We start from the raw sequence: 10,252 nt of genomic DNA, 5'->3' as shown, positions 1-10,252 counted from the left end.
AAGCTCCTTCATTGGAGGTTTTCAAAGGGATCTTGGACCCACCTGTCCGGATAGGTTCAGACCACCCGGGGTCGGCAAACCTTTCAGATGTGCTGTGCTGCAGGTCTTCAGTTTTCACTCTGATTTAGTTTGATGCCGGAATTTATGAATTTTTAGAGGTCTCTTTCGTAAGTTTCTATATATATAACTAAACTATGCTGTATTTGTAACAGATAAATAAGATTTTTTAAAGTTTAGAAGCTTCTTTTAAAAATTTAAATGCAGAGCCCACCGAATCGGGGCCAGACCCAGGCCAGCTGCAGTGCCACTGAAAATCAGCTCACGCTCGCCCGCCTCCCCCTACCTCTGGGTTTAGACCCAACAAATTCTCCATCTGGACCGAGGTTAAGACGAGACAACCCTTGCAGCTTCCCGTTCTACCCATGTTCTGTGAGTCTGCGCGTACCACAGACCATGTCACTCTCGAGCATGACGGGTCACATCCTCATTGGCTCTCCAAGTGGCACAAGACTCCACAGACAGCATTCTAGAGTTTATATAAAGACGTCCCAGTCCCTGTTGGCCCTCCTAAGAGCAGCAGCCAAGGAGTCGGTCCTTACCTCCAAACTCTACTGCATCGCACGCATCCCCTTCTGACAACAATTCCACACACCCACAGGAGGAGCACCAAACCGGAGCCCAACTGAGCCCCCGCTACCCTCGGGCGCTTTTTTATATCCGCACAATTTGACAAAAGTCTCTATAGCGCAGCCCCACCCCCAGCAAAGGCTAATACCAGACTGAAGACCCCATTTAACGGGTTATAAAGTCCGCCCCCCATCATGTTTTGAGAAGAACGGCCTGCTCTAGAAACAAGGGCAGGATCCCATAACGTCAGCACTCAAAGAGCACCCGATGCCCAGATCCATCAAGGCAACTAGACAAGGGTATCCCAATTGCAGCACCCTAGAAGCAAGGATCCCAGATGCCACATCGCTTGGTAGAGCAAAGTATCCCCATACCACGTTGAGTCCTTGGACGCTGACCCCGAGCAAATACTGGGCGCCCCAATTCTTTTAGCATCCACGTACACCTGCAGGCATTCTGACGAAGCACCAACACCTTGAACTACACAGCCCGTCCCGCCATCAATGCAACCATTCAAATAGGGCAGCACATGGCCAACAAATCCTGCTGGTGCCCTCTCAAGCCACGGGCAGACGGTGAAACCACGCCAATCCACTGTTCTTCAACGCTCGTAATCGCTTTGGTGCCCTATATTGGCACAACAGGCTGCCAGAAAACATGCCCGCCCGCCGTGCCAAGGAGTCCCAGGTTGGCTGGGCTCATTCTGGGATTGGGCCTTAGTGTCAGCCCGCTCCGATTACCCGCTGCCAATTTGAGTGTTTCAGCTGCCCTGCCCCCAGTTGCTAGGGCATGGGGTGTTCCTCATTGGTTCGGGCACAGGCTAACACCTGAGGGGGAAGCTGAGCCACAGGAGACTGCTGGGTGTCACACTCTCCGGCAAATACCGGCCCCCTCCAGTGTAACGCCCACCCCCACAGGCCAGGTGATGCCTTATCTTCCATACCCGCATCCTGCTCCCCAGCCCCATCCCCCTAGTATAGCCCCTTCCCCACAGCTGGGTGACTCCCCCTCTGTCATACATCCAGATCTTCCCCTGCTGCCCCCCAGCCCTTCTGCCCCCCCCAACTCCTTCCCTCTGGCCCCCACCCACCCTAACCCAGGACCCCAAATCCCTCCATCCCTTTACGCTGATTTGCCCTCATGAGACTCCAAGGGGCACAGCCCAAGAGGGCCCATCTCACCCAGCGACCCATCTCTGCCATAGGGACGCAGCCCTGCAGCTCTGGGTTGACCAGCGCCAGGGGAGCCCTCAATGCTGCCCCCCTGCTGGGGAGGGGAGGAAATTGCCAGACTGTGTGTGTCACACACACACACTCCCCCCCAAGACCCCCTCTGCAGTGGGAACCCGGCCTCCCGGGTGTAAAGGCTGCATTGTGGGGGGCGGGGGGGCACATAAGGTATCAGATTTTCTACCCTGGGGGCAACTACTTGGGGGAGACCACTTAAAGGATGCCCCCCACATGCATACTCCAGCACTGGAGGTGGGGTTGGGAGGGGAAATACCTACACACCTCTTCCCGCCCCCTCCTCCCCAGCAATAGCCAGGCTCTCTGCGGGTGCTGCAGCTCAAGGTACCAGAGCCTGGCAGGTCACCATGGCGACCGTTACCCCCTGCTGCACTGGTTGGCAGCCAGGCTGCTGAGCCATCGCCAGCCTCCACCCACTGGCGCCCTTTCAGCTGCCAGTCTGCCAGTGCCTTCGCTCCCCTCCCCTGCCCTCCAGCCAGGCAGAGAGAGAGGGGCAGGGCCGGGGAGGGGGGCAGCCAGGAGTCCTGCCTACCTCCCCCTCTCTAACCGCTAGATCCCACTTCCCTCCCATTGCTGGGGCTAGAACCCAGGAGTCCTGGCTCCCTCACCCCCGCCCCAACCACTAGATCCTACTTCCCTCCCAGTTCTAGGCATAAAACCCAGGAGTCCTGGCTCCCTCCCTCCACCCTTCTAACCACTAGACCCCCACTCCCCTCCCACAGCCAGGGATTTAAGCCAGGAGTTCTAGTCTCCAGCAGGACTAGGTGTTGGGTGGGAGCTGGACTCCTGGTTTCCTTGCTGCTGTCAGACATCGTGGAGGCAGGCTGGCCTAGTGGGTGTGGGAGCTGGATGGAAAGAGGAAGGGGTATAGGAGTGGATGGATGGGTGGGTTTTGGGGGTGGATCGAGGGAGGGAGGGAGATGGGATGTGCATGGATAGAGATTCGGGGGGGTATGGATGGCGGGAGGGATAGGGGGTGCATGGATGGAGATGCAGGGGGTATGGAGGGAGATGGGGGTGCATGGATGGAGATTCGGGGGGGTATGGATGGCGGGAGGGATAGAGGGTGCATGGATGGAGATGCAGGGGGTTATGGATGGAGAAGGGGGTGCATAGATGGAGGAAGATGGGGTGCATGGATGGAGATGCAGGGGGTATGGAGGGAGATGGGGGTGCATGGATGGAGATGTGGGGAAGTATGGAGGGAGGGAGGGAGATGAGGGTACATGGATGGAGATGTTGGGGTATGGAGGGAGATGCGGGAATGGTATGGATGGAGGGTGGGAGATGAGGATGCATTGATGGAGATGTGGGGGGTGCATGGATGGAGATGCGGGGGGTTATGGATGGAGGGAGAAGGGGGTGCATGGATGGAGATGTGGGGGTGCATGGATGGAGATGCAGGAGGTTATGGATGGAGGGAGATGGGGTGCATGGATGCAGATGCGGGGGTGGTATGGATGGAGGGTGGGAGGTCTAGGGGGCGTATGCAAGGATGGAGATGTCAGGGGGTGCATGGAGGGAGGGAAGGAGATGGGGATGCATGGATGGAGATGTGGGGGGTGCATGGATGGAGATGCGGGGGGTTATGGATGGAGGGAGATGGGGTGCATTGATGCAGATGCGGGGGTGGTATGGATGGAGGGTGGGAGATGAGGGTGCATTGATGGAGATGTGGGAGGTGCATGGATGGAGATGCGGGGGTGGTATGGATGGAGGGTGGGAGGTCTAGGGGGCGTATGCAAGGATGGAGATGTCAGGAGGTGCATGGAGGGAGGGAAGGAAATGGGGGTGCATGGATGGAGATGTGGGAGGGGTGCATGGAGGAAGGGAGATGGGGGGTACATGGATGGAGTTATCGGGGGGGGGGGCATGGATGGATGGGGGAACAAGCAGACAGCCAGACACGGCAGGTGTTTGAAATAAAGTTTATTGCAGTCTCTCAGTTCTATGTACATATGGTACAGAGAAATGCGCGGGGGGGTTGCCCCAACTCCAGCACGGCCGGCGGGGGGGGGGATATATGACAGTAAAAAGGTCTCCTTGGTACTGGTGCTAGTATGCACATCCCTCATCCCCTCTCCCGACCCCATCCCACCCCACGGCTAAGAACCTATTTCCCCCCCCGCACTCCCCAGTCACGGTGCCAAAGCCAGATTCCCCCAACCCCACCGCCCAATAGGGTCCCCACACTTGGGGAATTCCTCCGCCCACTATCTGCTCCCCACACTGCCACAATCCCCCTGGCGTCAGGCGTGGGGATCTATATTTCAACCCTACAATTCTTTCTGCTGGGGGGGAAATAGACTATATGGTTAACCCTTTCCTCACCGCCTTCCCCCCCACCCCGCATCACAGGGATTGGAGGGTTGGTGCAGCTAGTAGCTTCATCACCCCACCCACCCACCAGGCCCTGTGCTCAGCGGCCTTTCTGGGGCTAGATTTTTAACCCTTTCTTTCCCATCGGGCTTCCAAAGGTGTGAGTGCCATACCCTTCCCCCTGAACCTCCCTTTGCCAGTCTAAGTGCTGAGGGTCCCCTGCTCCCCAGGGAGCACTTGAAGCAGCACGGAGGGGGAATTTATAAGATGGAGAAGACGAAGGAGATTCTGGCCCTTTAGTGGTCAGGGCAAAAATGGTGTCTCCCACTCCCTGACGGCATGCAAACTCCCCCCCCCCCCGCAAACACACTTCCGATATATCCATAGACGATCACTAGCATAAACCAGGTGTCCTGCTCCCTAATCCCCTGCTCTAACCACTAAAACCCCACTCCCCCCTCAGACGAGCGGATAGAACCCGATTCCTGGCCTCTCAGCCCCCTCCCTGCTCTAACCACTAGCCCCACTCCCTCCAGTGCTGGGTCCCACCGCATTATACCACTCTCTCTTGATGCCATAAGAACCAGCTCCTCTGAGTGTCATAGTCCCAACAATCATTGACAAGAGATGAGGAGGGTGATTTTCCTTTAGCTCCCTGGCTTGGGAGGGCACTGCCAGGGAATCTCGCAGCACCAGAGCCTCCCCAAACTGCGGTCACTGCCAGCGGAGCTCAAGAGCAGTACAGATGACTTGTCAAAGGAGCCCACAAAACATTACCAACACAACAGGAACCGAACAGTACCAATCAAGTCCACTGCAAGCTCCTGGTCCTGGCATGGCCCACAGCAGGAATGCCTAAACCAAACTGTGATGCCAGTTCCCCACACTGATCCATCCCTGAGGCCCAGGTAATCTGATAACCTACCCCCTTTCTTCCTCCATCACCTCCTCAGCCTCGTTTCTCTTCTCTCCTTCCCTTCGGTCTCGTCATTTCCTCTCCCCTATTTTCCGTCTCCTTCTCTCCATGCATCTTTCTTCCTCTGGCTATATTTGCCTCCTTCTCATTTCGTGCATGGATGAGATACCTTCCCTCTAAACACAACCACATTCCACCGCTGGCAAAAGAAATGCAGCCCTGAGATACACCCCAGCACACAAAGGAGCTAGAAAGAAGAAGGGAACTAAGAGAGAAACGAACAAGAAGGTAAGAAAGAAAGAAAAACAAAATGGGGGAAAAGGAACCTGAAATGGATATTTAACGAAAATCAATAGAGAAGTGCAGAGAGAATGAACGAAAAAGAGAAATGAAAAGAGTGCAGAGAGAGCGAAAGCATCAAAGAAAACTTCAAATGGCAACGAACGAGAAAAAGAACAAAGAAAAGAGTGCAGCGAAAAAGAAGAAGAAAGAGCACGGAAAAGTGGAAAAGAAAAAAGACGGTGTTGAGACAGAAAGGACGGAAGAAACGCAAATAGAAAGAAAAGAGCAAAAGCGGAGCATGGGGGCCAGCTGGCCTAAACAGCTGGGTTAACGAATGGCCGCTTGCTGGCCTTGCAATGCATGCGTCGTGGCCCACGCTTGCTAAAAAAGGGCTTTTTCAGAAGCGTTCGTCGGTGGAGACAGACAAAGAGATGGCTCCCCTATCTGGCGGTTGAGAGGGAACGGTATCTGCGGCAAGGTGTTGGCAGCCAGCTAGCCACTGTAAACTTTAGCCGGACATTTCCTCTCATGATCTGTGGGGTAAGGGACTGGCATGGCTACAAGGAAAATGGCTGATGAGTGACTTCCTGTCAGGGTTGGGCATTGTGGGGCAGCAAAGATGGCAGAGAAATCATTTCCTCTCATGATCTGTGGGGTAAGGGACTGGCATGGCTACAAGGAAAATGGCTGACGAGTGACTTCCTGTCAGGATTGGCCATTCTGGAACTGAGGAAAATGGCATCAGGAGACATTTCTTCTCAGGATCCATACCAAGGGGAGCTGGTGCAATGATAACCAGAATGGCGATGGGCAGTTTCCTAACCGAGGCTGGCCATTATGGGGCAAAAAAGATGGCAGAGGAGCCACTTCTAGTCAGGATCTGCGAGGAAGAGATTGGAGCAGGGAGGGGGTCACTTCCTGTTAGGAATTGGCCCCTGTGGGGACAAAAAAAAGTATTTGGGGCTGGCCCGATGATGACAAACAAAATGGCTGACAGGTGGCTTCCTGTTGGGAATCCTGGCACCTGCCCATGGCAGCCAAAATGGCCAACAGGTGACTTCCTGTCAGCAATATTGCCAAGTTTCCACGGCTACCAAAATAGCCGACAAGGTGACTTCCTGTTGGGAATCTTGCAGTGACCAAAATGACCGACAGGGTGACTTCCTCTTAGGAATCCCATCACCGTCCCATAGCTATCAAAATGGCCAACACGGTGACTTCCTGTCAGGAATCCCGCCAAGCTCCCATGGCTACCAAAACGGCCGACGGGGTGACTTCCTATCACAAATCCTGCCAAAATGGCCAAATTGGAGAAGCCTCCAGGGTGCAGAGGGAGCAAGAAAGGGGGGACAAGGAGGGGTTTTAGTCCAGTGGCACCCCGTCTGTGATCCACAGGCGGGCCCCACTCCACACAGTCTCTGAGGTGGAGGGTGGCTGGCAGGCCCCGGTTGGGGGATGGTCGGGGGGGCTGGCCTAGCAGGGCGAGGTGGATATGTGCATGTGCTCAGGGTACTTGATAGCGGGGGGGTAATTCTGGGTCATCTGGATGGAGACGTCGCTGGAGATGTCGGAGGGGCTGCGCCCGCGGTGCCACACCTCCGGGTGCAGGAACTGGCCCGAGTAGTCGGAGCAGTCGCTCAGGCGCGGGCGGTAGAAGGCCGGGTGGGGACGGTACATCTCCTCTTCCGCGTAGCGCTTGGTGAAGAGGTACACGGACATCACACCGGCGCCCTGCAGGAGGTGGGAGACAGTGAGTGGAAGGGGATAGCAGAACCCTGCTCCCTTCCTAGAGCTGGGGATGGAACCCAGGAGTCCTGGATCTCCCCTGCCCCCAATCCACTAGATCCCACTCCCCCGCCCAAGCTGGGGATAGAACCCAGGCATCCTGACTCCCAGCCCCTGCCTGCTCTAACCACTAGTCCACACTCTCCTCCCAGAGCCGGGCATAGAACCCAGGAGTCCTGGCTCCCAGCCCTCTTGCTCTAATCACCAGACCTCCCTCCCCTCCCAATTGGGTCCATCTACCTCATCTATTTTAAAGATTCCCCCGTTTGTAATTTGAGGTCAGAGACTTTCTAGGCTCCCCCAACAGCTCTCGCCACTGCCCCCTGCTGGATAGATTAGAACTGCCCCTCTCCGTGTGTCACAGTCACCGTACTGTGCCAGCAGAGGGGGATTCTCCATTAGTTCAGCCTGAAGTATCAGGGAAAGGGTGTTCTAAGTTCTACCCCAGGGGGCAGCACAGAGCCAGCCAGGAATCTCCAGGGCCCCAGGGGGGAGGGGTTGGGATGGGGTGTGGGGGCAAGGTTCAGACCTCTTTGAGGAGGAAGGAGGAGGCTGCGAAGGCGAAGGACCAGCCATAGCGATAGTGGAAATACTGCTCCGACCCGCTGGGCCGATTCATCACCTCATCGTTGATGCTGGAGATGTAGAGAACTAACCCCACCACGAGAGACAGGCCTGCAAGAGACAGGTCCAACGATAAAGCTGCTGAGATGCAGCCGCCTCTGAGGGCTGTTCAGACAGAGACCCCTCACCTTGCTGAGATGCGACCGCCTCTGGGGTGGGGCGTGGGGTCTGCTTATACAGGGACCCCTCTCCCAGCACTGAGAAGCAGCCCCTCTGGGGCGGGGTGCAGGGGCTGTTTATACAGGGACCCCCCCACCCGGCTCTGAGATGCGGCTGCCTCTGGGGTGGGGTGCAGAGATTGTTTATACAGGGTCCCTCAGCCTGTGCTGAGATGCAACAGCCTCTGGGGTGGGGCTGGAGTCTGTTTACGTGAGGACTATAAAAATGTCAGGATGGAAGGGACTTCGAGCATCTGCACTGATGCTAGACCTGGATCTGGGGTCTGGTCCAACCTGGGTCTGGGTCTGGGGTCTGGCCAACCTGTTCTTTAAAACCTCCACTGACGGGGGAATCCCACAACCTCCCTTGGGAGCTGATTCCAGAGCTCTCCTCCCCTTAGAGTTAGAACATTTTTCCTAATATCTAACCTACATCTCCCTTGCTGTGGATTAAGCCAATTACTTCTTGTCCCACCTCCAGCGGACGCAGAAAACAACTGATCGCAACCTTTTACAACAGCTCTTATGTGAAGACTGGTCTCGGGTCCCCGCCTTGGGCTTCTTTTCTCTGAACTAAACATGGCCAGTTTTTTAAAACTTCCCTTTGCCCGGGGTTTCTGGCTCTGCTCTGTCCAATTTGTGCCTCTGTCCCAAAGGGCAGTGCCCGGAACTGGACGCAGCCAAGGTCTCCACCAGCGCCAAGCAGAGCGGGACAATCACCTCCCGCATCTTACATGTGACACTCCCCGTTGCCCCACCCCAGAAGGACGGTCACTTTTTTTGGCAACTGCATCGTTGCCTCGTATTCGGTTCATGACCCATTTTAACCCCCTGCCCTTTTCCAGCCGTCTGCCCCCCTAGCCAGCTAGCCCACCTTTTGTAGCCATGCACTGGATTTTTCCTTCCCAAGTGATGGACTTCGCCCTTGTTTGGACTGAATTTCATCTGGTCCATTTCAGACCATGTCTGCAGTTCGGCTGGGTCGTTTTGAACACTAATCCCATCCTCCCAAGGGCTCACCAGGGCCGGTGCAACCATTTAGGTGACCTAGGATTTGGGGGGCGGCATTTTCTTTGGCAGCAACCGCAGTGGCCGGTTCTTTGGCCGCCCCGGTCACCGCCCTCATTTAGGCGGAGGGAGCTGGGGCAGGGGAGCGCGGGGAGAGCCACCTGCAGCAAATAAGGGGGGGCGGGCAGCACGCAGGGGAATCCTCGCCCCAGCTCACCCCTGCTCCGTCTCCACCCCGATCATGCCATAGCCGCTTCACTTCTCCCACCTCCAAGGCTTGTAGCGCCTAAGCTGATTGGCGCCGCAAGCCTGGGAGGGGGAGAAGTGAAGCAGTGATGGCGTGCTCAGAGTGGAGGCGGAGCAGGAGTGAGCTGAGGCATGGGGGGGTCCTACCGATCCAACTGGTGTGGGGTGTTGCCTCACCCTTCACTCGCAGGTGCTGGCCCTACTGCCCCAGTGGCAAGAAACAAGGGGTGCTGGGTGCAGGTGGAGGGCGGGGGGCTTAGCAGGGGGCGCTGTTCGAGCAGGGCCGTGTGGGGGGGTCTCAGCAGAAGGCACTTGGGCTGCGGGAACGTGAGTGTGGGGGTTCTCCAGCAGTGGGGTGCTGTGGCAGCAGAGCTATGGCGGTGGCGAGGGTCTCAGCAGGAGGCGCTGGGCTGCAGGGAGAGTGAGGTGGGGGCGCTTGACCGGGGCAGCTGGGCTGCGGGGACAAACAGGGCGCGGGTGGCTCGAGCAGGAAGAGCGCTGAGGCTGATGGGGTGGGCTTCTGCGGGGCAGGCACTATGCTGCAGCGGAGGTGTCAGTTTTAAGAGGAGCCGAGGACGTCCTGTGGATTCCATCCGTGGGCTCTGGGAGGGGAAGTGGGGTCTAGTGGTTAGAGCCGGGCGGTGCGGTGGGAGGTGCTGGCGAGTTGGTGCTACTGAGCCTGTTTACTCCCTGCCCAGGTCCGCGTGTTATGCTAGCTGTGTGTGGGCGCCCGTGTCCCTTAGGCGATGAGGTAATCTGCGCAGTCGCGCGGCTGTACGCTGCCTCGTAGTAGCTGGTTCGGGGGCTGTGGGCTGGCTGCTGTGTGTTGGCATCGCCGGGTCGCATGCAGGCCGACTACTGGCTTTACCATGCGAGGAATGTGGGTGATAGTGGCATCGGTGCTGCTAGCGAACAGACCACCTGTAGTTATTGCAGATGGCGCTGATCGCCGCGGGCTTTGGAGAGTCTGCCTTTCTTCGGCCGGGTATCGTAGGGCCTGTGTTGCGTGTGGCTTTCCCCAAGCAGTGCCCCCAGCTGTG

General features: G+C 56.9%; 1 protein-coding gene across 1 annotated transcript; it reads right to left on the bottom strand.

Annotated features, from left to right (window-relative positions):
* Positions 1–5,920: 5,920 nt before the first annotated feature.
* Positions 5,921–8,687, bottom strand: LOC116832381 (voltage-dependent calcium channel gamma-7 subunit-like). Its single transcript, XM_075070524.1, has 3 exons — positions 8,567–8,687; positions 7,706–7,851; positions 5,921–7,122 (listed from the first exon to the last, which is right to left on the bottom strand). The coding sequence occupies exons 1-3, from the start codon at positions 8,685–8,687 to the stop codon at positions 6,865–6,867; spliced, it is 525 nt and encodes a 174-aa protein (XP_074926625.1). The 3' UTR covers positions 5,921–6,864.
* Positions 8,688–10,252: the final 1,565 nt, after the last annotated feature.

Source organism: Chelonoidis abingdonii, chromosome 11 (assembly GCF_003597395.2).
Source record: "Chelonoidis abingdonii isolate Lonesome George chromosome 11, CheloAbing_2.0, whole genome shotgun sequence".
NCBI lineage: Eukaryota > Metazoa > Chordata > Testudines > Testudinidae > Chelonoidis > Chelonoidis abingdonii.
This window is presented reverse-complemented; position numbering and strand designations above follow the sequence as displayed.

Coding starts and splice junctions, on each gene's coding strand:
- LOC116832381 (XM_075070524.1), bottom strand. CDS start 8,687: ATGCGGGAGGTGATTGTCCCGCTCTGCTTGGCGCTGGTGGAGACCTTG. Junction 7,852..8,566: donor AGCAGAGCCAGAAACCCCGG/GCAAAGGGAAGT, acceptor TGTCTCTTGCAG/GCCTGTCTCTCGTGGTGGGG. Junction 7,123..7,705: donor CCTCCTTCCTCCTCAAAGAG/GTCTGAACCTTG, acceptor CACCTCCTGCAG/GGCGCCGGTGTGATGTCCGT.